Source organism: Stigmatopora argus, chromosome 7 (genome assembly GCF_051989625.1).
Source record: "Stigmatopora argus isolate UIUO_Sarg chromosome 7, RoL_Sarg_1.0, whole genome shotgun sequence".
Classification (NCBI taxonomy): Eukaryota; Metazoa; Chordata; class Actinopteri; order Syngnathiformes; family Syngnathidae; genus Stigmatopora; species Stigmatopora argus.
The window spans coordinates 12,400,226-12,427,372 of NC_135393.1; the positions used below are offsets into that span (position 1 = coordinate 12,400,226).

The window sequence follows — 27,147 nt, forward strand, 5'->3', positions numbered from 1 at the left end:
CGGTCCGTGCATTTTCTCGTAGCGCCTTCAACGGGTAAAATCCACTTCCTAGCAGCATTTAATGATTAAATACAAATACTGGAGCTTTTCAGACATTACAACCGGGCCGGGGGGTGATTTTCCCGGGAAAAGACAGCGATGGACTTCAATGGCGAAACGGCAAAAATTGCACTAAAATGGGGTAAAATCCACTTCCTAGCAGCATTTAGTGATTAAATACAAACACTGGAGTTTAAATACAAACACTGGAGCTTTTCAGATATCAGAACCGGGCCCACAAGTGAAATATTATTTAGGAATATAGCCATATTTTACTCACCAAAAATCCTTTAACTGTACACAATATCCACCCTCCTTTCTTTCTTCCTTCTTTTCTATCGCCATCAAAGCTAATGCTGAAAGTCGAGCCTGTCCTGTCGTATATTTCTGGGATAGTCCGTCTTGAAAATGGCTTTTAATCAATAACAATATATTTGCTTGTGCAGCTCGCTACAGATACAGTTTGGTAGCTCTGGCTAATCACTAGCCAATCATAGTTGGTGAAAGCGATGACGTATCCCTACGCCTGCGAGAAGGCAATGACGTATCCCTACGCCTAGGACAAGGCATTGTGGTGTTGCCAACTCGAAATCTGATTGGTTAAAGCAACAGTCTTATTAATGCTTGTTTAATGCAGCAGAACCTGCAGAAATGATTGTGAAGGCCTTGAGGCAGATTTCTGACCCTGGCAACAAATAATGGCTGAAATGTAATTGGTTAAATGCTTCACTATGAAAACACACATCTGGAAGCAGTGCAAGTGCAACCAGGGGGGAAAGCAATGAAAGGAAGCTAACAGACAATTTGGAATTATTTAATAAGTATTGATGGACAAAATATAATATGATTCAGATATTTCTTAGGCCAGCAGAGAAGGCCTTGAAGACCCTGACGGCCCGCTACTGCATGTGACAGAAAATTGTGTGTGTTTTCATCTTGTTTTGGATTGTTGGGCTGTTGCAATGTATTTTCTGTTGTGGCTTATAGTCAGAATAATAAGATATATCATATATGTAGATGGTAGTTGGGTGTGCTCTCACCATAATGTTGCTGTGGATGAAACCCTTGCGATAGCGGGCAGGCTTGAGGTGGGGGTATTCCTCTGTGCTGGTCACCTGGATGTTCCACACGTGCCTCCAAGCCTCATATAACTGCAGATGGACCGGGTAGACACCAGAGTGGTGGGGGGCCACAGCGTAGCCCATATTCACTGGAATGTCATGTTGCTGCAAAAACAATTCATTTGTGAATGAGTGAACATGACAGCATACCACATACAGGAGGGTGCCCTCTTTTTCATCTTGTAGAAGTGGGTCATATGGCTGATGAGATATGTGTCACAAAATTACAGCAAGTAAATTGTTCTCATAGATGTAGGGTTTGTTTGTTATTTGTGATCTCTGTCAACCTGGATCTAGAATGGTAAATTAAAAAATAGTTGTGGTCATGCTCTCAATTACAAGGGCGGATGTTTTCAGGGTGCACCTTGTAGACGAATGGTGTTGTCCTTTGTCACACAGCCCACCGCTTACACTGTCAAAACCAACTATCCGGCCTCATAAGATGTGTGAGCTCAGTGTGTGTGTGCAATAAAGGTTAGGGATTGTACTTTACGAGCAGATTCACCTTCAATAACATGAACCTACATCCAACCTCGCTGTATCATAGCTTATGCGTGACATCCCTGAATGGCCATACAAATTATCTTTGCACACATACACTCACAGAATGGAGGCAGCGAGAACAGCAATAACAGCAGCCTACCTTGAGGAATTCAGATTAAATAGTTGGAGATAAAAACGGCTCCTGGGTCGCCATTAAGGTGAATGCCCCATTAGCCATGGGTGCTCCAAGATTGTTTTGGATTTAGGAGATTAGTAAAGTGCCGGTCAGGCGAGGCTACCAACACCAAGCTCATTTGCATCTGTGGTCATTTTTTAATAAAGGGCAGGGCTCCTTGAATTATTTCACCTCAAGGGAAAAAAGTAAAAGGCTCAGGAGATGAGGCAAGGTTCCCAGGGAGCTCTTAAAACAATAATGCTCATTGCATTTAATAGTTAAACTGTTTACACTTGGGTCTTATGGGTGAGACACGAGATGTGATGTTTCCATGTTCAATTTGTTTTCAATAGAACTAAGAGGTCATCCAAACAGGTATCCTCTCGAGGCTAGGCGACACGTGACAATTACTGCATGTGACGGGATATAAGAAAATAGGGAAAAGTTCTATTTCTGTCACTGTCGCTGGCACTACAATCAAACTGCAACTTTTTTTTGGATCCACAAATCACCAACTAGGATATCATGTCCACACTACCAGTGTGCAACCAGCTAATACTTTGTTACTTCTTGGCATATTTTCTGGGTTAAAACATTTTTTTTTAAATCGTTTGAGTGCATCTAGATTAAATACAGGAGCCCCGTTAATTCCCATAAAACATTCTACCTCTTCATAGTTTTGATGAGGAAAAACCACTGGTTCCCTCTAAATTCATATCCAATTATAGACAATCAATGACTCACAGGCAGGATGCTTTGTGTTTCAGCTTAATGGTGATGACTTTGCCTCCCGTGTGTCTTGCTCATATGTCAGTTGCGAGGGTGAGTAATATGACTAGGGCCCATAAACCCAAATAATAAAAATCATGATCAAACAGCATTTCACAACATACACAGCGGTGCTTACAAGCTTCAGCGACATAGAGACCAACTAGGTAATCTAAAGTCGATAAAATGGATATGAAAAATAATGAACCAAGAGATTAATAAAAATAACAATTATATCAGGTTTTGTAATTAGTAAAATGCATTTTTTAATGAAAGTGTTACTTGGACCGCATGCCTGTGCTAAATAATTAACGCCGTGCTTGTAAATGCCGTTACCATTTTGGGGAAAAATATTAAATTAGGCAATTGTTTACATTACAAAAAAACAAAATAAATTATGCATGTCAAAACCACAAGCAACACGTTCTCACCAGTTAAAAATATTTCACGGTTTTAAGATTGAATCCAAAGCTGAATCGTGTGTTGATGAAGTAGATAAAGCTCCGTACATATATACTCAATTTGCCATTTGGAAAAAGTAACTACAAATTAATTTGAAGATCAATCACAATTGTCAGTGTAAATACCAAATCAGGATTCAGGTAAATCCATGCTCTAATATAATTTAAGGCTCATGCGTGTATGAAAATGGAGTACTCTTCTCCATTTGCGTCTTTTTATAGTAAAGATATTGCAATTATTCAACACTGAGACGCTTCAGAAAGCAAATATGACTTCAAGGACGCATGAAAGAGAAAAGACGCAATGGAATAGACAGCGCCAACTCCCATCGATGTGTGCGGATGTGCGTGTGTGTTTAAATCAATCATACCAAAGCAAACTCCTTGTTGAGCACCATCTGTTCCAGCAGCGAAGATTCGTTGTGGAAGAGGTGAGGCTGCATGTGGCTCCACATGTGGGGGAACCACCAGAACTCATCCACATACTTTAGCAGCAAATCATCTCCTTCATCCTCTTCCACGGTGCCTATGCGCGCACAAACACACAAGGACAAAAGGACGCAGTGTGACAGATGTAGCGACAGACAACTTCTTGTTGCAAGAGGTCAGAGTTCATCATCAAGCAGCAGGCTTCACTTAGCCGTACGCAGCAAAATCAATATGGATCTCGGATGCCACAATAATGAAAAGTGCTGCTGTCCTCAATAAGAGATGCCATGCTGGTATATTCAATCAACATTTGTTGGCAATTAGTATTCTTTAAAAAAAACCAAATTATTTTGAATGCTGTATGCACATTGCACTATTAATTACCTTTTCAGCTCAGCTATGATAGAATTTACAATCAAAACATACTCCCTAAATTTAACAACCAAATGTGGGCGTGTGATGCAAGGTGAACCTTAGAATTGGTTGCCAGCCAATTGTAGTTATATTATTTTCCTTTTAGTTTGTTAGTCAACTATTAGTACTTACCAGTATGATAGAATTTGCCAGAAAAGCCCAAGTTGAAGGTAAAGTTGGATATCTTAGCCCGCAACTGTCTTTGAGTATCCAGAAGCGCCTGTAGATTAGATCAGAGATCAGACTTGCTTAGATACTACACAATGGACAGATGCAGTAAAATAAAATCCATTATCTGGCATCCTTAAATGCACCTCAGTGTCAGGTGTTAACCCTCAAATTAGGATTTTCCTCACTTTTGTAATGACTTAATTAGTTTACTGGCCTTTAAACAAAGACTCTTTAATGAGTGTTAACGAAGAGCATTGCTCACACATGCGCGCACACGCACAGGCAGTAACATGAGTTAATGAAGGTCAATGCATGGAAGGCCTCGAGAGGATCAACTAACAACCCAAACTCCGCAACTAAACACACTCGTGCACACACGTTTGAACACACTCCAACTCACTGCTCGAATCCAGGCATTATCCAAGAGAAAATGCACGTGTCACCCATCCCTATTTTAGTATATACACACACACACACACACACACACTTTAGAGAACCTGTAGTCTTCCTCTTTTGCATGTTCGTCTCTAGCTCTCTAACATCTCTCCATCGCTTGCTCAAATGTCACGTTCTCAGGGGACGTGCTTGTTGTAATTTAAAAGGAAGGCTGAAGCAGCACGGACAATATCTCACTCACTCTCCTTTCTCTCTCTCTCACTCTAACTATTTCTGCTCTTCTCTCCCAGACCTTCTTCTTGCTATCATTGCACTTCTTACTGTTTGTGCCCCATAAATATTTTTTATGAAACTTTTATGATTCCGTGTGTATTTCAAGCTGCGGGGTCGTTTTGTCGGGCTCAGCGCCACGTCTCTATTAAAAATGTTTGCCAGGCCGCTTTTAATCGATCCCCAGGAACCTTTTCTGATTTATGGGATGAGCAACTGATGCATGAGCGAGGAGGCGCTCGCAAGCTTGGGTTCTTCCTGACTGTTTGTGCGTGTATACTCTATATACAAATCGGCAGGCACAGTATCTTCATTAGCACTAATCTAATGGTGTTGAAGGAGGCTGCATGCTGACAGATATGCACAGTGTTAATCTGATCCCTTGTCTCCACTGTGATGAGATCCTCTACATCACAGCTTCATGCACACTTGCACACACACCCCCGACACACACATTGACAAACTCTGAATCAAATTAACTTTGTTGTCGACCACTTTACATTTTAACTCAATATACTCTCATCGATGCACTTGGTCAAAATGCATTATTAATACACATTGGGAAGAGAATGCACTGCCAAGGGATTCTGTCCAATTGTTTGCTGTATTAGTGTAGACATAAGCCATAAGAGAAAAGAATGATTAGACAACACAAATGGATTCAATGCATTGAGGCAGGAACAAACACACTAATGTTGACTTTTAACATGATATATGGTATAATAGTCAACGGCTCTAAAGTTCTCAATTTCAAGGATAGTTTTGAGGTTCTGCTGCATATCATGTTCAGGAATGTACTGCCTTAGATGTGGAAAAACCTTCACAGAATCAGTAAAATATTCATACTAGTAGTGCAAAAAAGATCTGTTAATATCACAAAAAGGAAATGTGTCAGACAAATTGTAGGTCTTTGCTGGCTTCAAACGGTAACATTTGATAGCTGTTTTTTCTCAGTAAAGAACTGATTATCATTCTAAGTAGGCCATAGGGAAAGACATGACGTATCCTAAAGTCAGAAACACATTTCAAGATTTTCCAAGAAACAATCATGTATTTCCCTTCTGTTTTTTTTCTTCTTGTGACAGTAATGGCTGTCGATTTAATTGAGGGGCCTTGGAGCAATACGGGCCGATCTGTCTCATGGATACTGAGCGTGGTGATAAACCCGTGAAAGAGAGAAGGCTGCATTTGCCTTCGAGGGAAAACTAAGCGGAGGTGTGCGAGGTGGGGGTGAGTACACTACATATTGACAATTCTCGTGACGAAGGTAAACACACACTAGGATTAGCGGTTAACCATAGCCCTGCTCTCTGTGCTAAATCCCACAGCTGCATTGCACAGTCAGTATCTGAAGTAATGCTTGTTTGTTAGTGTGTGTGTGTGTGTGTTTGTTGGGCTGGGGTGTGTGGGGGGAGGTCCTAACCACAGTAACGTATGCCAGCAAAATGTTGGTGTTTCAACAGATGGATTGGTATGGAGGGCAACATGTCTTGTGGAACTTTTGATCAGAGAATGTTAATATTACAAAAATCACCTTGTGTAACGTATTGCCTTTTATTTCATTGCCTGTACGGCTTGTGACTCATTTTGTGTAGGTAGGTCACAAATGTGTACAGATTTGCTCATTTATTGGCATGGAGGAAACGTGAATTTCATATATTTTGTCTCTGGGGCCTTGTGATGCCTACGGATTTAAGTTTGGATGTTTTTAACACATTCCCACACTCTGTTATAATGGATTGGGAATCAATCACTGTCAAAGGTAGCACATCAGCGGACAAAGTGGGCAGAAGCAGAACCAACCCGATGTAGGGTGTAGATTGTTAGCCATCTGGAGTTGTGTTGCTGAGTTGCTTTATTTCATGCCTTTACAATATTGTTAGAAGTTACAATACTGCTGGGGCCTTGATATGTAGACAAACTGTTTGCGCTTTGAATTCACAATGTGTTGGACATGTGGAGGAGTACTAGCAGGGTTAAATCGTCCCACTTACATTTCATTTGAACACTATCTCATTCCATTTACGATTTGTTTGTGTGACTTGTTTCACTACACTGCGGCTTTTGTATTTATTATTATGTGGTTCTTACCAAGGAAGTACTTCATAAATGTTGTAGATGTCACTGTGCAACCCTTGCCTATTTTAATGCTCATTCAGAAACAACACAATATCACATGACAAATATGCACTATGAATGTGTAGTACCTAGTACAATGGGTCTGGATGGCTTGTGAAAAAAGGGAGTAAAAAAGGGAAATGTTTTTTTCTGGTTTTCAGCGCCCTTAAGTGGTTTGTAGCCTAATGTTGTTGTTTTTTTTCATTGAAAAACAGCACTGCGCATGAGATTTGAATCTTGCTATAGATTGTCAAGTGCTTGTGCCTGTTTGTGTAGCTATGCATGTAATATGAACACCAGACTAGCAAACTTAAGTGGGTCAGGCATCTTTATTTGATGAGAGAAGTGGATGCCAGTCTCCTTGTATCTTCCGAGGGTCTCTTTCTCCCTTGCACGTTGACTTGGAACCAATGCATACTTTACTTTGCTGTTTTTACTTGTGTTTTTGAGATCACAGGTATATACTTATAGATGGGGAAAAAAGTATTGTGTTCTTTAATGGATAATTGTAAATTACAAAAAGTCCAAAAAATGAAAAGTGTCCTCTCAGCTGGTGACCAGGACAGGGAAAGTGACTTATTTCTTCACTTATTTGATATCTCTTTATTCCATGGTTCAACCATATCAACTATATGAAACATTCCACCATGAAATAAATCTCAACTTGAATGAGAAATTACTTTGAGACGCTTTTAATAGCATTTTCTCTCCCTTTTCCAATTCTGCTATGGCTTTGGCTGGGTGACAAATGGATATGGAGTCAGCTCAATTTCACAAACTTCAGTGGCAAATATGCATCATATTAATTAGCTCTAAAGCTTAGCACTAAGTACAAATGTGCAATAAATAGCAGAGTGCTCAGCCAAAACCTTGACTGAAGTTAGACTATTAACATATTGTACAAAGTCATTTCTTTAACTTTCAATTTGAAGTCAGCAAGAACCAAAGTGAACATGAGGACAGATAAAACTTTTTGTACGCATCATTTTTACTCCAAAAAATCTACTCCTCAATTATCCATGCATTTTATTAACTGTCAATTGAACTCAAAGATAGTGTCAGTCCATCGCACTACTGCATAAAAGATAGAACCAAGATCTTAATTCTACAAAAGCAGACCATAAACCTCTCAACTCTAAAGCTTCCACTTGGCTTCAATGCCACAAATCGCATCAATGAATTGTATGAAATGTATACACATGAACACCATAAAAAGCCCTGTCTTTGAAAGTTTCATATTTTAAACTTTTAGTTCAGCAAAGCACAGCCCATTTGAACATAAGCAACAATGACATTTCTTTCAATGTCCTGGCAGTCAATCTCTTGATTAATTTCCACAAAAATCTCAATAAATTCCACATAGAGAAGCAGTGAGGGAAGAGGAATGTGCAGTGACATTGCTTTTTTTTCCCCCCACCACAACCAAGACCCTCCGTTAAGGCCTCATCTAAATGCTTAACTCTGTAGAGCGAGTCGAGAGCAAAAGAGTGAGGAGGAGAATATAAAGAGGCCGCAGATAGTGATCAATGACTTGGCTAGGCGGCGGGGGGCGGTTGAGTGAGGAGGAAAATGAGGATGGGACACCGTCTTGATGACGAGCGGGAGAAAGGCACAAATTAGAAGAAAAAAAAAACATGAGAGCAGCACGCTCGCATCAGTGATGGCACTTTCTGACTGGCATCATCCTTCATTTTGAGAAATGTCATTCGCTGGCTGCCTCCCTGTGAATCATTTTTAATGGAGGAAATAAAGGTGTGTAGGGTGCTCATGTGTGTGTAGCCAGGAAGGCTGTGTCAATTTTTTTGTCACTAGATGAACTCGTGGGGTGAGACTAATGAAGAGTGCTGAGAAAGAGGGAAAGGGTGGCATTTTAATTGGTCCAACTCACTCTTTGCTCTCATTCTATGATTGAAAAGACAAAAGGAAAAGAAAAAGACATAAGGAGGAGGTCTCACTATGCTCAATAATATTTCTTTATTCAATTCAGGATTTTATAAAGATGTTTTCTGTGGTAATTTGCACTTTTTGCTTCATATCCTCTCATGTTTGGAATGTAGATATTTAAAGAATGCCGTTTTTTAAAATGAGGCAAAATATCTAATTCCAATCAAGCCATAAAATACGACTATTTCTTTCTTTACTTGGATAGTATATGGCACACTAAATGGTTTTCAACCTGTTGTATACTATAATATGCAATGAGTCAGTTTGCTTCCTCTGAGTGCAGTGCTTTATTCTGCACCAATTTCATACTCCGTATTTGAAAATGTGTAAAAATATTTTAAGTTATTTCTGTCAATACAATTTTTTATACATGTTTAGCAGTGAGATTTTTTAACTTTGGTCATATAAAGTTAGGAATGCCAGGACTATCGAACGGTAGACCTCAGAAACGTCAATTGAGCTTACTTCAGTGAGCATCAAAGGTGCAAGCTCCAACTTATTTTGTTCTGCGTTTGATTTTTCAAGTCTTTAAAAAGAAGAATTAACCTAAACAAGAAGTGTGATTAAAGAAGAAACGCTGTAAAATCAATGAACTTAATTTGCCGTTATTTTTATTTATTTATTTACCATGGTTAACGTCTTATGCGTTACCTGTGACATCTTAAAATCTAGAAGAACTGTCATCTTTCTCAACCATTCATCACATATTGAAGTCAGGAGTGATTGCTTCTCATCACCGTATTTCTATTCCTCAACCAGCCCTACTCTGTCAGCAGTTTGTCTCTGTGAAATGAAGAAGTTTGCTGCAAGCGATTCCCCCCAGGCTCCACTAACACCCATTACTTCCTTTCTTCCTCTCTCTGATTTCCTGCTATCCTGAAGGAACAAATGTGGCAGACGTGTGTGCCCGTTTGAGATGGAACGGCTCTGTCTTTTGGTACAACTGACTGAACGTCGTTTGACCTCCCTCTTCACACCCCCTTGTCATTGCGTTTCACCACCAGTTCATCCTCATGTATATTTATGCAACAGAGCTGAAGCGTCAAGCTGACTTAAAATGAAAATTCATACTACTGTAGAGTGCGGCTGCTCAATTTGTGGGTGATGTGTGTATGGGTTATAAGCATCCTTTTTACATTCAACTGCGGAATCCCTCTCCACTTCAACGCCTATTATGTGTTTGTTTTTTTACACCACATGCTTCACATCTCTCCATTCCACATTTTAGCCATGAACCAGCGTGACCTTTTTTGTCATGCATTGATGGAAAGTGCCATTCAATTCTACAAATGTCACAAATTCAAGCATGCCTACATACGCACAAGCACTGAAATGCTTTTATGCTCTAACACACACACACACACACACACACACACACACACACACACACACACACACTATTACTTTTTTATATCACCTGTGTCCAGTCAGGATGGGTAAACATGAGAACTGGAAAGACCCATCACATAAATATCCCCCAATATAATTGAGGTCATATACTCTAGTGAAAATGTAATGAATAAACACCCTACAGGGCATCAAAAAGTAGCCAGTCATCAAGAAAATCACAAAACGCTGTTTCATAGTGTGCGATATACAACATTTATGTGTGCCTGGTTGTTAGTTGATTAATTTGTACGTTTCTCAAATAGTTGGTGGAAGGGCTGGAAAAAAAGTCACTAACTATATAAATAGCCCCTGAATTTGGAGCAACGTCTAAGCTTTGACCCAGAATCAACAGTAACAAAAAACATACTTTACATTTTTATAAAAAGGAACCTTCAAAATGGGCAAATTTGAAGCAAGGTGTCGACTGAGTGGTTAGCGTGTCGACATCACAGTGGGGGGACATGGGTTCAAATCCAGGTTCGGACCTTTCTGTGTGAAGTTTGCATGTTCTCCCCAGGCCTGTGTGGGTTTTCTCCGGGTACTCCGGTTTCCTCCCGCATTCCAAAGACATGATGCATGGTAGGCTGATTGGACACTCTAAATTGCCTCTAGGTACGAGTGTGAGCGTGAATGGTTGTTTGTCTCCTTGCGCCCTGCGATTGACTGGTCACCAATTCAGGGTGTCCCCTGCCTCTGGCCTGAAGTCAGCTGGGATAGGCTCCAGCACCCCCCGCGATCCTAGTGAGGATAAAGCAGTTCAGAAAATGAGATGAGATGAGAAACATTTGTTAATATTTGTGTTACCGGATCCAATACTCAGTTTTGGTATCAGCGCTGAATATGGCTATTTTTGGTTGTGCTTTTGAGCTGCTGTAATTTAATCTATTAGCCAAAGATGCCCTCTCTTTGCTCTTTGAAAACGAAAGAATGTAAATAACCATCGTGGAATATTTGCAAATGGACATTTTCTCAAGAAGCTACCGCCAGAGCTCACTTTAATACATAAAACATTACTCATCGGGCCGCCTTGTGGTGTAGTGGTTCACTCGCCTGACTTTGGTGCTTTGAATTTTGAGGTGTTTGGAATTTATGTACATTTGTGTACTGTTTTTTTGGCATATTTTTAAAGCATGGTTGGCAGAGCAAGTTTGTTGCAATACAGTTCTTTTTGTAAAACTGATATTCCAATAGTCGAAATATAAGATATCAGCTCTGTATCCTGCAAATATCATCCTAATTCGGTTACAGAATGACTCAGTTTCCCATAACCCCCCAAGAAATACCTTGACATCCTTGATGTTCATGCGGGTGCCTTCCTTCCCCACAAAAATGTCATCAATATCCACCAAGATGTGTCGATCCAGACCCAAAGTCATCTTCCTGTCAGTGAGGTAGGAAATGGCATCCACTAAAATGAGTCTGTGGAGCCAGTAGTTTAGTCCCTGGCCAAAAAAGACTCTCCTCACCCCGTCATAGAGCCCAAGGTCCTGCACAACGGTTGCCTGCAGACCCAGGCTGAAGCCAGGCCCCGGATTGTCGCCACTGCTTGCCCTTGCCCCGTCCTTGGCCCGGGCATGCAGCACAGCCTGGTAGGAGGAGTGATTGGAGGAAAAAGATGTCCATTCCTCCCCAGGTAAGGCCCCTCGGTCTGTGCCGGGCTTGGTTAGATGAAGTATGGGAGAGCTGGACACAACGCAGCAGTCCCACAGGGCCTGATTGGTCCTGAGCACTAGCGGGAAATTTCTGAGTTTGAGCAGAGGCGGGGAGGTCTCTGTGGACCGATAGAAGCCGATGATGCCCACCCTGAACTCGGTGCAGTACTGGTGCAGCAGCTGTCTGTTCCATGTGTCCGCATGTGCATACTTGAGGAGATTCTCATAAATGATTAGTGAATATCGTCCTCGGCCCTTGTCTGTCAAAGGCGGGAGGTCACCCTTCCCCGAGGCTATTTCCATGCGGAACTTGAAGTGTGCAGACTCCAATATAGCCACAATGTCTTGGCCCAGCTGAGAGTACTGGGATTCTACTAGAACCAGTACCGCGGGCTCGGTGAAAACATGCGTGTGAGGCGGATTCGGAGGGTATGGGAATGGGAGTTGGCGGTAGGGGGACAGGGAGAGGGGCTGGGAGCATGCAGGCTCGGAGGATTGTCCTATTTGCATGGAAGGTGAGGAGTTGGTGAACAAGAAGTAAGCCGAGAGAAGCAAGGAGAGGAGACAACAGGAGGCCAGCAGGAGGAGGAGCCGCCGTAAGTGGCGACGGAATCGCACGGCCACTGTCATGGTGGCACAGCAGATGTGCTTTTTGTAAAAAGAGCGGTTGGACGAGTCTGTGGATCGGAGAGCAAAAGCGCTCGGGGGCGTCATGTGACCATGGCAGGTGGAGATGTTGGTGGTCGAGGCACACCCATCACTAAGCAAGTGGGGATGTGAAGTTGCAGTCTTCACATGGACAGCTGGTTGTAATCAATATCTGTGAAAAGAATAGCAACATCAATAGCACATTCCAAGTATACATTTGATATTCTTACTGTGTCTAAAAGAAAGACAAAGTTATTTAACTGTGCAAATGAGTAATTTCTTAGACTTGGTCATAAGTGAAAACATTGTTAAACATCAAAATAAAAGCTCTTATATTGCACGAGATCAGTTATACCCGTTTACCTAAACTCTGATTGACTTGAAACCATCTGCAAGGGACAATGAATATTAATCAAATTGCCATGATGCGCGTGCAATCATACAAAATAATTTCCGCATTAGTAAAATAGTGAAATGAATAATACGTTTATGAAATATTCACGTTGACCGTCTACCTCCACTTCTGCCCCTTTAAGTCGATGCATCTATCATCTTCTAGGGAAGTAAACCAGTCTTATTAGTAGTATGTTAAATGTTGTAATTATATGTTGTCGGCACTTAAATTTGTGTACAGTCCGTGAGTAATTTTGCCACCTTTTCATAACACATAAAACCGCTAGTATGTACGCGTATTACTGATAGAAACTTGAAGCCTTCAGACTTGCCCAAGATACATACGCCCACACACATGACACCCAAGTGAAAACACAACTCAATAAACAACAGCTGTCATGTTTTAATTTGTGGGAGGTGGAAAGGGGCACAATAATCAGTCAAGGAAGCTCTGCTGAGATTCCCTCTAATTGTGCCAACTCTGTTCACTTCTGTCCTATTTCTGAACCTAATCATCTAAAGTACCACAAAATTAGAATTGGACTCTTTTTGCCAGGAGCACTAATCTGAGGGTAGCCTATGACAGTACAGATGAAATAGAGCGCGGGAGAGAAATTGAGAAATGGAGACAAAGAGCAAAGACAGAAAGAGACGGAGGGGAACAAAATGCAGTGAATTATAGAAAGAGACAAAAAAGGATTAGCATCTTAATGTATGTGCCGGGAGCCAGAGAGAAGAAAAGATCCCACAGCATATTTTCTATCCCCGTCCTACCATTCTAACATGAATAGCATTCCCCCCAACATTCGTCCTTTTATTTGTCATCATCAGATGAAACTATTTACAGTGGAAAAATCTTAATATATAAACTGAATGAGGAAAATGACTTCAGTTTCTTTATAGCATCTCTTAACAAAGTTGTCTTGTTTATTAGGGTTCACCCACACAAGAGCACTTAATTTATATTTGAGTGAGTTCTCACACGAAACAATAAGTGAAATCATTCTCAACACTGTAATTATTAACAATTTTAATGTGAAACATTTTAGTAACCTGTTACTCGTTGATGTAGTGTCATTGGATGCCACCCGAGGGCGCCGCATTTTGGTACACAAACCTTAGTTAACAGTTGTATTTATATCCTTGATAGTGGAATAAAAATCATATTTAGCGGCACTTTTTATATACTTTATATTAAAACGTGTTAAATACATTTTTTTAAAATGTGTATCCTATAGTTGTAAAAGTAAGGTTTTACACTTTCCTTTGGTTGTTCATTAAGCCACAGGTATTTTCACTTTCATTTTACTTTGTCTGTAATATTCTAATTTTCAAGAAAACATCCTACAGTGCAGGACATGCAAACTTTGCATAGCTACTAACAGAACAAAATGACGATACGTTAAGTTTAATATTGGTCCTTGCAAATGCACTAAAGTGAAGCGTGAAACAATCCTGAATGAAAATCAGATCGCAGCAAGACTCCCATTGCAAAAAGAAAACAAACGAAATTTCCTGTAGGCGACTGCACCACCATCCATCAATCTGGGGGGACCGGGCTTCCCGCTTACCTCTAGGCGCCGTTGATGCACTGCTGCGCGGGCAGGAGCTCCGACGGAGGACCGGTGAGCACGGTGATGCTCCGTGTGACTCCAGCGATCTGGTCTCGGTGGTGCGCTTCCCCTGTGTGTTTTGGATGCCGAAAGCCCTGTGTGTGAGGATGTCTCTCTCTTTCTCTCTCCCTCTTTCTCCCACTTTCTCTCTCCCTCTCCCACTCGCTCCCTCCCTCCCTTCCTCCCGCTCCCCTCCACTAGAGCAGCGGGGGCAGCCACCCGGAATGATGCGCTCTCCTCCCCCTTTTATCATTCCTTTCCATTTATCCGACTCTCTCCCTCCCTACACGCTGTTTCCTCTTCGCTCTCGCCAAGTTGCCTTTATCTTCGCTTTTAAGGCTGAAGATTGGCAGCCAGCAGACAGACCGGGGAATACCGGGAGAAGGATGCCCGTTAACGACTCTTGGCTGCGCGTAAAAAAAAGAGCGTTAAAGAAGGAGCGCCTACACGCAGGAGGATGCTCGACTATAGTGGATGAGTGGGAAGGTTTCAGATTGGGTGGATGATTGACACAAAAAGCACCTTCTTTTTTTCTCTTTCTCACAAAGATCACTGCTCAAGTCCTGTTACGTTAGAGTGGAATGAAGTATGTGTCATAGGCGGATAAACATCAATCATAGTGGACATTCCCTGATGGTACTTGTATTACTGCAAATATTTTGGATGTTAAGGGTGGACACTTTCATTAATTTTTTCTTCAAGAATACTCATAATAATCCTCACTGATAGACAGCATTGGTTCAATAGATTGAGCAGTTCGTTGAGTCATACCTCATGGACGGAACTGAAAAATGAAGACATAACAGTCTGAATCTGGTCGATGTAAAGCACATGGTGGCACAGGTTGAATGGGATTATTAAGCACTCAAATTGAGTAAAACAAAGTGTATTGATCCGATACAAAGCAAATAGTATATAGATTGTGAAACACTAATGCTGTATATTCACGACAAAAAATAATCTTGATATTCATGGCTCTTAAGTGTGTAACTCTACTACTTTTCAGAGTCCTCCATGAGAGCTGAAATTGTCTTTATGCTTTTCAAAATATTATTCATAAAGATTATATATATTTAAAAAAAACTATCTATGCACATTTCAAGATAGTTCGCCCCAAAATGTTCAAGATCTGGTAAAATCTTGAGAGCCATTGTTATGTATTACAATTTTGAAAGCAATTAAATTAATTCTTGTACATACATCCCAAAAATGCATTTTTAACTTGAATCACCCGTGAATGTGGCTGTTTTGGAGTGCCTTGTTGTTAGTCATGAGTGTGTGCAAGTCATACAGAGAAAGGGGGACTTGGCTAATATTTTAGCCAGAGAAGACGCGTACACTGATGTGAAATATTTTTTACAAATGTATGTTTTAATGAGTTTAAACACGTTTGAAGTTTATAGGACCCCTCCCTCTTTTTAAGTGTTAGGGTTTAGGAGCCCAATAGTGCCAAATGTCTATCTATCAGGCAAATCATGTCAGGCCAGCAGGTTTAACTTGATTAGGTTTTCCACCCGTTCCCTCCTCACTAGTTCATCAATCTCCCCCAAACCCATTTGCAATGACGCACACTCTCTCATGCACCTCTCAATGGAGCTAGCGGGCCCCCTTATTCACATTGTAATGGCCACACAAAAGGGCTTATTCTTGGGTGTGTGCGTGTGCTTTAATAGGGGGCCCAGTTGTTACGATGAAGAGAGAGAGGTATGAGGGAAACATTGTTGCCTCGGGCAAAGTTGTGCACTCAGGAAAAGGAAAAAAAACATCATTTGGTCTTTAAAGTGGAACCTCAAAGCTCGAACACAATTCACTGGAGCAGGATTACCGAATTCGGATTTATTTAAAATGAACATATGAATATAGAAATTAACTCCTATTAAAAATGTAAACATTAGACGATATCAAGTGATGAGTGATGCACAGCGTGTTTGTTGTTTGACTGTCTCTATTTAGATGGGGAAGTGATTGCTTATCTGTAAGAGCGTTGAAGGAAAGGGTTAAAGTTTGTACTAAAGGTTCTGAGAATGAAATAAATGGCAGCAGGGTGTTGTAAATATGCTGTCAAAGTACAGAACACCCATCTCTCTCTTAAGAGGTGCAATACCATCTGCATGCATTTGTATGAATTGGTTCTCTGTGTGATGTGGAGTATAAAATTCAAGTTGTATGCAGAATACAGAGTGTTGCATTTCTTGTAAAATTGTCCTATTGATAATATATATTAAAAAACTTGGCGACCCAGAAAGCGAGTGGTTAGCGCGTGAGCCTCACAGTACTGAGATTCACCCTACATTACCCTAACTCCACCTATCTTGTGTTGATGTATGTGTATATCAGTTTGTAAATTGCCCCACCAACTCCCCATTAGCACAGTAAACAGTTTCTCTGCCTATTATGGAAAAACTGGTATTTAATTCCCTAATGGGAAGGGCAAACCTTAGTAAATTTCCCTGCTGTCGGACGTAGACGTTAGATTACGAAAGGTTATAATACATTACTCTCTGTGACATTACTTTACCATACATTACCTTATAGTCACCTCAAAATTGTGATGCAATAGTAGTGTCATTAAGGAATGCAATAACCCATTTTAATCCTGATTGAAATGCCACTGTCTTTTTGTCCTTAGAAACAAAAGAGAAGTTTAACTATAAAGTCAAAAATTGGAAATACTCCCACTGGACTTTTATCTTTTGCAGTATACTTAGCATATGGTGACCAAAATGACCTATTTTCCAGACAAAAAAAGTACTGGTATCATTGCGATCTTTGACATTCAAGTGTTGTAGCGCGTATTCTCTGAAGAAGTAAGAAATAGACTATTCTTCAGCCCTATTTTTGACTATGGAAATGACAATGCTGTGTTTATGATAGTTGTAGTATCAGACATGCACATAGATGCATCCACACTCTATATAAATCCCACCAGTTTTCACAGTGGTATCACCTAACCTTTTTTTAATGGTCTAAGGGTGGAAAAATAAAGACATCATATAAGCTGAAACACCATCACCGCAAGCAATGAAAACACCCTATTCACTTGCTGAGGTAATTATGCAGCAGGGCGAGAAAAAAGAGCTTGAATGAAATATAGCAGCAAGAATATCATGCCCTACAAGAATGGAATTCAGAGATAATGAAGGTTTTGTACTGGAGTGTGATTGTGTTTGTATGTAAATGAGTGTCAGTGGGTGAAGTGTAATTAGAGATGTTCACCCATTTCTCCATATGACAATGAGAACCACTTCTGCTCAGAACAAACTAGAAATGAAAAGCCAAAAATGATAAATGAAATGCTGGGTATTGACAACTATGGGCAAGTATGTCATCATATCTGTTGTATACCAAAAATGAAGACAAATGAGAACTAATCTACATAGCCTGGCCTTTTTTTGTGGTCTTGCATTGTTTATTTCCATCGCAAAACACAGAATTGTACAATTGTGTTGGACAGAGATTTCTGCTTAGCATCATTTGTCATAATGCTCCAAATTAAGAAAGTAGAAGACCATAATCTATCAATAACCTGTTTAATAAAAATGCTCAATAATTTGAGTAAGGTGAAGTTTTTCGCATAAGTAGAGAGTGGAATGTCGCATTTTCTTACTTTATTTTATCTCTGAGAAATTAATTAGTAGCGCTTATCCTCACAAGCGTCTCGGTTCGCTGAGTAATTCAAATTGTTTTGTTTCTGAATCTGTGATAACCAAAATTTATACTGCAACCCTTCACTTGTCTTTAGTTGTCACAATAATAGGTAAGCAGAAAAAACATAAAAAATGTCAATGAAACAACAGTGGAGTCTTGTTGCTTTTACACAGCATCATGTTGATTAATTTTGACCTTGAAATCTGAAGAAAAACATGTACAGATTGTTTTTCTGAGTTTTTTCAGAGCAGGTTAGATAACCCACTTTATGTTGTACTCTGCAACACAGAAACTACTTGTTTTGAGAGAACAATAGCTCACTGTAAGAAATAAACAATGCCATCATAGTGCAGCAATACACATTCTTGCAATCTTTACTGCTAAGAAAGAAATTCCAAACTCATTCAGTTCCAATGTGGGTGCAGAATCATAACGCGCAGAGTGCCAGGCTGTGACTGCAACACTCACTTAGGCCTTATGCTGTCTGACAACAAAAGATATGTGGAAAGTCTCTTAGCTGCCACATCTAACCAGAGCTCAAACAGAAAACAGCTCGAAGAGAAAAATGTCACCGATGCTTGTTGTCCTCATCAGGGGCTTTAGTTAAGTGAGAGACAAGAGCAGGAGACTGCCTAAATCCACTCCTCTTCATCTCTCCACCAACAGGAGTTTTTGGATCCATGTGTTTATGTCTTTTGACTCAATTGTGTTGCAGTGTAAAAACTTTGTTCATGCTTGATCCTCTTTATTGGAGGAAGTAGCACTATACCCTTATAAATATGCTCTACATGTCTTGGCAGAGATAGGCAGCAGAATGCTACCTCCTCTAAAACGCATACAAACAAAATCCCTGTTTGTAGCATCAGTATTTTAATGACTGTACCTAGGTGGCCCGGGGGCCGAGTGGATTCCGTGTTGGCCTCACCATTCTGAGGTCGAGGTTTTTTTTGTGGAATTTGCATGTTCTTGTGTGAGTTTTGTCCGAGTAGTTCGGTTTCCTCCAACATCCCAAAAATAGGCAGGGTAGGCTGTTTATGTGTGTACAAATATACATATGTATATATGAACATGTGTGTGTGTTTGTGAGGTCGACCTTGTCTTGCCTGGAAATGTTGACAGATAGATGCTCCCCAAAGAGCTTGGAGGCTAAATGAGAGCTGCCCCGACCTCCTGCCTTGTGCACATTCGAGCCGGTTCCTTTGACCAATCAATACAGAGCCCAATACTGATAAGAAAATATAATTGCACATGTAGAAGATGCTAGATAGCAATATTGCATCTAAAATGACAACAATAATGTTTTAAGCAAAGATTACATTCTTACTGCCATTACTTTTTACTCAACATTCTGTTGTACGTAGGGTTGCCAACTCCCTGGAATAAAAATAGGGGAAACTTCGTTGGTAGAGCCAGATCCCCCGATAACCGTCGATATCTGCCGTCAGCTGCTAGCATGTTTTCCTAACAGTTCCAGTGTAAGGTGTTGATTTGGATTTACATTCAGGAGTCGTTGAATTCAACCAAAATAAGATCAACACCTCGTCTTCACATCTCCGATCCCGAATGGATTCATTCACATTCTCACCACCCACACCTCTCACTTGCAACAAATAATGTATATATATAAAGATTGACTTGGTGTGAATGTACTCTACAGCTATTGCATGAAATATTATAGTATATAAACAAACATGCATTAAGACGGATTAAACGTGTCGGATAACATGTAAGACTAACATTACCATTGAGTATTTAATTTAAGATAGTGTGTTTGATGTGGCCAACTCAAAGAATCCTCTCGCATTACTCTCTCCATACAATATTTAGTATTACGTACACACAAAACATATGCATGCACATGCCCATAAGGATTGTGAACAACACCCACACACAACTTGCAAGCGCAGAGCTCCCACACTTCAATAAACAACAAAAACACTGAGACAAGCATCTTTCTTTTACATCAGCATCTCATCAAAACGCCAAATACAGGTGAAGCTTGGTGCACACAGTGATCACGCAAAAGATAAATGTATGCACAGAAGCATGCTGGTGTTACATGAGAAAATGAGAGCGGAAGTGTGGAGACAATGCTTTTAGGGAAACGTGACAGTCATCATATTACACTCAAGGGGCGGAAAATGTAAAATGATCCATGGCTCTCTCTCACTTTGACCTTGTTCATGCTTGCCAAAAAACCTGACTTACAAACCCAAACTGAATATGATAGCTTCCATCTTTGCCTCCATCCAAGCCCACCCTGGCTCCCCTCCACCGCCCTTTCCGTGGTAATAAATCGTGCTGTAATTACCAGGCAGAATCAATATCTGTGGCATCACTCGCTCACTCCCCTCAGCAGCTCATCTCCTTTAGGGCTCCTGCTGACACTAACATGTTCATCCCCGCTTGCATTGAGCTGCCACTGAAAGATCATCACGTCCACTTTCATCAGCAAACATGCATGGTAAAGCATACATTTGAACATGCAAAAGCCTTTCTACATGGATACGGACCAAAACATAAATAGGGAGAGCCGGACGCCACACCGGGAGTCCATAGAGGTCTCAGTTGCCATTGGAGACGTCTCAGCAATCAACAAAGACGTTTCGTTCTCTCCCAGAATAGCTTGCAAAGGCCCTTGTCGAATGAAATGGTGGCCAAGGATGAACATCACATGGGCAGTCACGCAGTGTTGAATTTTGTGTGTTTGCCTTTGACAGGAAAAAAGCCTGGCGGTGTGGGGGTGTGTGTGTGCGTGTGTGTGGGGAGAGAGGGGGAAAGCGAGAGGGGGTGGGCAGAGAAAAGGGCACAGATGTGGGTATGAACATGGACATGGCATCCCGGTTACTATCAAGCAAGGGTTATGATGTTCTGTGGGGAATAGCAAATATCCAGAGAATGTGAGACCTTTTCATAATTATTCATACTATGTTCTGACTTCTAATACTCACACAGGCCACATTTGTGTGTGCATGTATGTTAGCAAAAAGCTAAAGAGTAGGACTTGTTTAAAAGGGTTAGGGTGAGCCGGACTGTCTCAAGTAGTAACTTTGAGGGAAATGCCAAGGTTGTAAACTGTTAATTTCATGTTTTTTAAATTGAAAATGTGTGTTTTACAGGGTTTAAATCTGGAGATTAATGTAAAATATTGTTGAATTGTGACTCTCCCAGTATGGTTCATCTTTCTTTAAATTAGTTGTAAATTACTTGGTCTGATAGTATTACCAATAGCAACAAGGACTCATTTTCTCCACCAAGAAAAAAAGCAGTGTAAACTTAAGTCCCAATGACTAGTGTTGCTTTGACGTTTACCTTATGAAATCTTATGGAGAATGAATCTTGGCCTTCAATTATTGTCCTCCGCATATGGTTGCTGAACTCATTGTGTTGATATTGGACCTGCTTTACAGTTTTCACAACATTTCTCTGCATCATCTTCTGCTCTTGTCTTTTGAGATGTACAATTTAGCATCTGTTACTTAAAATATAAGAGGTTTATTTTTTGTCAATGCATGCCAAATGGTATGATCAATGTTTGTGTAAATAGTTGTGATCATTTTCCATCTTCTTTACAATGTCTTTCTTTCTACCCACATTTCTTATCTCGGCAACTACTTCCCGGTGAAAACCTATATTTATAATTTGAATATGCAATATAATGAGAGACAGCTGGGAAGCAAATTTGCTCTAATAACATTTTTATCTCTTACTGAAAGTCTTTCTCAGAAGATTAGAATTGTTTTCACCGTTGATCTCTGAAGAACATCAGTAAGGAATTAACTTAAAATCACGCACTAAATCAGTAATCAGACAAATGTGGCTTGTTCTGTGGATAATAGTGCAATAAAATTAAATGTTGAGGTTTTTTTCTTTATACAACATTATTAGTGGATGAAGTATCCATGATTATTATGATGTGGTTTCAGTTTGAGTCTCTATATAATACCTCACCATTGTCCGAATGAATCAAGTCAATTTCATTTATATAGCTCTGAATCACCAATCTTTTCTAACGGGCCAATGAAAAAAAAACATGAGACATCTGAGATATAGTTTCTATGAAGAGCTGAATCCCATAACTCTAATACAGCAGGTAAAATATAACAAGACATAATCCCTCAGTTATTACACTTGGTCTATATTGAGACCATTAAATTACTTTTATATTTAGATCATCATGGTAGCTCTGTATACATTACATATATTAAGATGTTTTGGAGACTTATACCACACTTACTTTTAGTGATACTTCTGTTTTAACCTCCAATAAAATCCTAGAGACACACAGACAGGTACACATTTGCACCACATTGGTTGTTCCAACTCAAACTGTTGGCTAACATTTCACTAATGCTGATATTTGAACGTCTGACACATCTATAGAAACTGTATAGTATGAGGCCTTTTTCTTGGTTCTCCAAATATAAATCCATCCATCATATTTGGACAGAAGTCTCAAATTGTATAAGGCTAGAATTGCCTTTTAGTTCACAAGGGATACATTTTTGAAGAAAAAAAAGACCCCAGGTTTTCATCAGGGAAAAGTCAAGAGTACAGTTTTTAACTCCTTAACTGACATATAAACTAGAAAAGCAATGTTTATTTAAACATATTTGTGTGTTTTGCCATTCTAGTTGTAGTTTTAGTTCAGTCAGCAATAATAAAAACTTACATGAAACTGCTTTAAAATTGTTGAAAAGATTATGTTTTATAACATTGATGAACAACAGACTGACTTACAAATCATTAGTCAAATCATGTGATGTTTATTTGGAGCATTGCTTTTCATCTGCAGAGACCTGTTCAGTTGAATACAGATCTGGAGAAAATTTAAGAGGAGACAATATTTTTATCTGGAATTTGAGAGTTGTCTGTGGTTAGCAATAGACATAACTGAAATATTTATTTTGCTCATACAAATAATAACAGAAAAACATTTGGCAGGTGAATGCTTCAAATATTTTTATCTGGTACCTCACAATCAACATTTCATAAGATTCATAGTACATGTCACAGTGCAACTACAGAGTTAATTGTAAATGTCAAGGTCTATAAAAAGGTTATTTTTGCAGATTATTTTTGCTAAGGTTCACCAGGATGAGTAGAAATTGCTTTTAAGATTGATACAGTGAGTGAAAAACTGAGGTGTTGATGGGAAGATCTTTTGCCTTGCTGAAAATGAAAGTGTACATCTGGACATGAGCCTCACACTGGGAAGAGACCTATCGTGAGAGCATATGACTAACTGCTCTGCCAGAAGTAGGAAAGCTCTGGGGTGGGAAGGGCAGAGGAAAAAGAGGAGTCGGGAGGGATGGGAGATCATTAGAAGAGAGGCCGAGGTCTTCGGCTCTCTGGAAAGAACTGCACAACGTTTGGGGGAGGCTAGTTTGGGCTCACTGCTGACCCAGCTTGCAAAACGGTGATGCAAAATCTGCATTTACCAAAGTGTCTATGCAGAGCAATCTGATGGGAAATGATTGCAGAGCAAGTGTGTAAGTGTGTGTTGCTGTTATCCCAATCCAACAGTGAAAAAGGAGGCAGGATATTGGTTCCCAGAATCCCTTTTACTTTTGCAACAAATCAGAATGGCAAACGTGTAGCTGGACTCTGGACACACACACACAGGCACACACATAAACAACACGCTGCTCCTCTATTTTCTCCCATTCGTCACAGGGCTTGTTGCTCTAATACGGTGGATATTTGCTCAAGGTCCCCATGGTGAGAAGGAGTGTTAGGAGGAAAAAAAATCAGCATTCCTTACACAACACGGGTGGACAGGTATTGGAAGAAAGGGCAGCTCTTATTTTGTTGTCTGTTGCCTTGAATCAGCTGTTTCACCTTGAAGTGTGAACATGACAAAAGATTCATCATTTATAGTATGACCAAAATGTTGGTTAGAAATATCCCACAAAGCTGGATATATAATATTTAACCAATTCCCAACACTTTTTTGTCAAGATGAAGATTGCTTAAGAGTGTTGTTTGCAAAGCTCTTATGTTTAGTGAAGTGTTTGTTAGATTTGACTATTTTACTTTATATAATTGCTTGTCACGTACTGGCTGGGTGGACTCGTGATTTTTTTGTCAAGACCAGCAGGTCAAATTCCGTAATATGGTTGTTTACCAACTGTCTGTAATGTTTAATCCACTCACATTTAAATTTATTCATTCTTTTTTTGTGCACTGATTCTCACCAAGGTCACTTGCCAATGGGCCATTTTGCCATTAAACAGACTATACTTGTCTTTCTCCTTTTTCCTGCTTTTGGGTCCTTCACACCTGGCAATTTATGATTCCTTTTGTCAAAACTGATGCAAGAAGAAAAATTCTTGAGGTTATGTGGTTTCCAAGGGAGCCAATATTTTATAGGTCCCCAGACACCAAGCTGCAGCCCTTGGCTGAGTCATGGCTGCTACGGGCTACTCCACCTGACTCGAACAAGCTGTGACTAGCAGCTCTCACTTTGATATCACTCATCTATCTTTGAATCGCACCAAAACACTTGAAATGAGTCAAGGCAAATCGGTGGTCTGACGGGAATGGGCATTACAGCTTTTCTTCTGGCTATGAAATGAAAGGTAATTTGCTCTATATTTCAGTCCAAACAAGAACAAAATATTCCAAAATTGTCTTGAAGCGTCGTTTAGTTAGCTGTTTCTCTGTTCCTCTGTTCTAAAGGCCCAGTGGCAGTGAACAGTTAATGAAGCACCTCAACTACTTGAGTAGTACATGTTTTTTCCTTGTTGCTGAGTGTGGCCAATGAAAGGCTATTATTTGCCCACTTCACCTGCACTGGCCTTGCCGCTGTAATTCACTGGTTACCACTTAGCTTAGTAACACCCCATTGAAAAGCTGACCACAATAGAACCACAACACGTTCTTTCAGCAGCTCCCCCACTGCAACCCTTTCGCGCTATTCAACGTGTTTCCCTCCCGCTATCCCTTTCTTTTCCTGTCCTCCCTCGCAACACACTAAGCTGCTTTCCCTGCTTCTACTTTTTCTTTGGCATTTCTTCCTCCCCCGAATGCAACTTTTGTTTTGTCTTGTGCAGGGGGCAGCACTTTCCCATGCACCTGCCAGCTCACAAGAGCCTACACACGTGCAGTGTTTACTTTTTTAACACTGAGAAATGAGACGCAAATTTCCCATCCCTTAAGATTCTCCAATGTGTGCTTGAAAAATAATGTCACCAAAGGGCTCCTTCCAGGGAGAAGAGCTTTACTTTTGATTGTTCTTTTTTTTTTTTAAAACAATCTCCACTTTGCAGTTTTACTCCTCACCGTGTTGTTGAAGTGGTTGAAAAGACCGTGACCGGACGTTTCGTCGAAAGACGTTTGGTTGACCGGATGTTTGGTCGAACGGACGTTTGGAAGAACGGACATTTGGTCACCGGGTTCACTCGCTGTCAAATTATGACAGTTTGAGAGTTTACTGTTGATATTTTGATATTGGATATTTAGATATTAAACTCACTCTCTCTCATGATTATAATTTTGAGAGCTGGTTTCAACAGTAACAACTCGGCGACCAAACGTCCGTTCTACCAAACGTCTGTTCTACCAAACGTCCGGTCGACCAAACGTCCGGTCGACCAAACATCTTTCGACGAAACGTCCGAGTACCGAAAAGACAGAGACGGTTTTCAGGTGCGATCGTCTCCTAATATGCTCAGTCTGCATGCAGCAGGTATGAGCAAACGAGAGCAGGGGACACAAGACAGAAAGTGAGAAAAGTGATTTATGACCTGAAAAGACAGATTAACTCCACTGGCTGCCTAAGTGGCCCTGAAACAAGCTGAATTACAGCCCGGACCAGGACGAGAGGAGAAGTGGAAAGAAGGAAGAGGAATGAAACTGAAAGGTCAGCGCTATGGCAGCCATGAGAAAGAGAGCAGATGACAGGATGGAAGAACGGATTGTCACACAGGAATTGGAAGATGAAAAGGTCAGAGGTAAAGAGGAAAGGATAGATTGAAGACTACCGCGGGAGACATCCGCTTGAGAGAGGCGGCTTTGTCCAAGAGTATTTTGTATTTAGTTGGATGTCAGGTTTTGGGGAGATAAAAGGAGTTTGTACTAGTTATTTGGCAAGAAAAGCAAGCACTGGTTCAACTCTATCTGACCTACTCCTTGTGCCAAAAGATCTGAAGGCCATCTTATGTATTTTTAATTAAAAAGGTATCTGCTTTGGTGGTTGAACACTAAATTGCTCTTAGGTATGAGTATGTGTGAATGTTTGTCCATCTCCAACTCCATAAAAAGTATTTATTTGGCATTTCCAGATAAAAGCAAAAACTACTGCACTACTACCAACTATCCACCGCAGTATTAAGAGCGAAAGAAAATGTACTGTATATCATATAAATAATTGGTTTGTGAGTACCCCATATTTTTTTATTTTATGCTTTTTTTCTTCTTGGATACGTTTTTTTCACGTTAATCTTAACTTTCCTTTCTCCATGTAGTCATTTTTGTATACAACACTGCCTGAGGACATTTTTTTCTTCCAGGTAGTCATAGCTTTATTTATTGAATCAGTTGACAGACCTCCAACCCTCCTACATGGATTAGGGATTAGAAATAGCTCATATGTATGTAAATAAATTCAGACAACTAGTAAGCCCATAATACAGAAACGTCCAAGTAAAGCAAAAAAACAAGATGTAGGTCTTTGGTATCTTGCTTCATGGTTGTTGTTTTTTGGGGTTGAGAACCTTTGGTCTACATGAGGTCTACAACAACCCATCTACACCATTTTCTAGCCTCTTTTTTGCATAAACAGGAGAAAATCCTTTTATAATTTGTGACTAATTGTTGTTGTGTGAGGGGCCAGTAGCTGACAAGCACTCACTACCTACATGACTAACAATGTTTGCATTTAGTCCAAGTCCTCCATCAATCCATTTGCTACCATCAAGGTCACGAGGGAGCTGGAGTTTATTCCAGTTGACTCAGCAGAAAGTAAGCCTGTCTCTAGGTTGAGCACAAAAAGACTCTGAGATTCGATTGCAG

At 40.3% G+C, this 27,147-nt stretch overlaps 1 protein-coding gene and 1 long non-coding RNA gene across 3 annotated transcripts in view; one reads left to right on the forward strand and one right to left on the reverse strand.

The window, feature by feature from the left end:
* Window positions 1–14,618, reverse strand: part of ndst3 (N-deacetylase/N-sulfotransferase (heparan glucosaminyl) 3) — a 33,134-nt gene extending 18,516 nt beyond the window's left edge. For both annotated transcript variants that reach the window (XM_077605816.1, XM_077605817.1), the window contains exons 1-5: window positions 14,443–14,618; window positions 11,462–12,650; window positions 4,023–4,110; window positions 3,419–3,573; window positions 1,080–1,265 (exon numbers count right to left, since the gene is read on the reverse strand). In XM_077605816.1, coding sequence (XP_077461942.1) covers window positions 1,080–1,265; window positions 3,419–3,573; window positions 4,023–4,110; window positions 11,462–12,544 — 1,512 coding nt within the window. In that variant the 5' untranslated portion in view covers window positions 12,545–12,650; window positions 14,443–14,618. The remainder of the gene's footprint in view (window positions 1–1,079; window positions 1,266–3,418; window positions 3,574–4,022; window positions 4,111–11,461; window positions 12,651–14,442) is intronic.
* Window positions 1–27,147, forward strand: part of LOC144077823 (uncharacterized) — a 69,882-nt gene that overhangs the window by 16,218 nt on the left and 26,517 nt on the right. The window contains exon 3 of the long non-coding RNA XR_013301111.1: window positions 5,813–5,957. This is a non-coding gene — a long non-coding RNA (uncharacterized LOC144077823). The remainder of the gene's footprint in view (window positions 1–5,812; window positions 5,958–27,147) is intronic.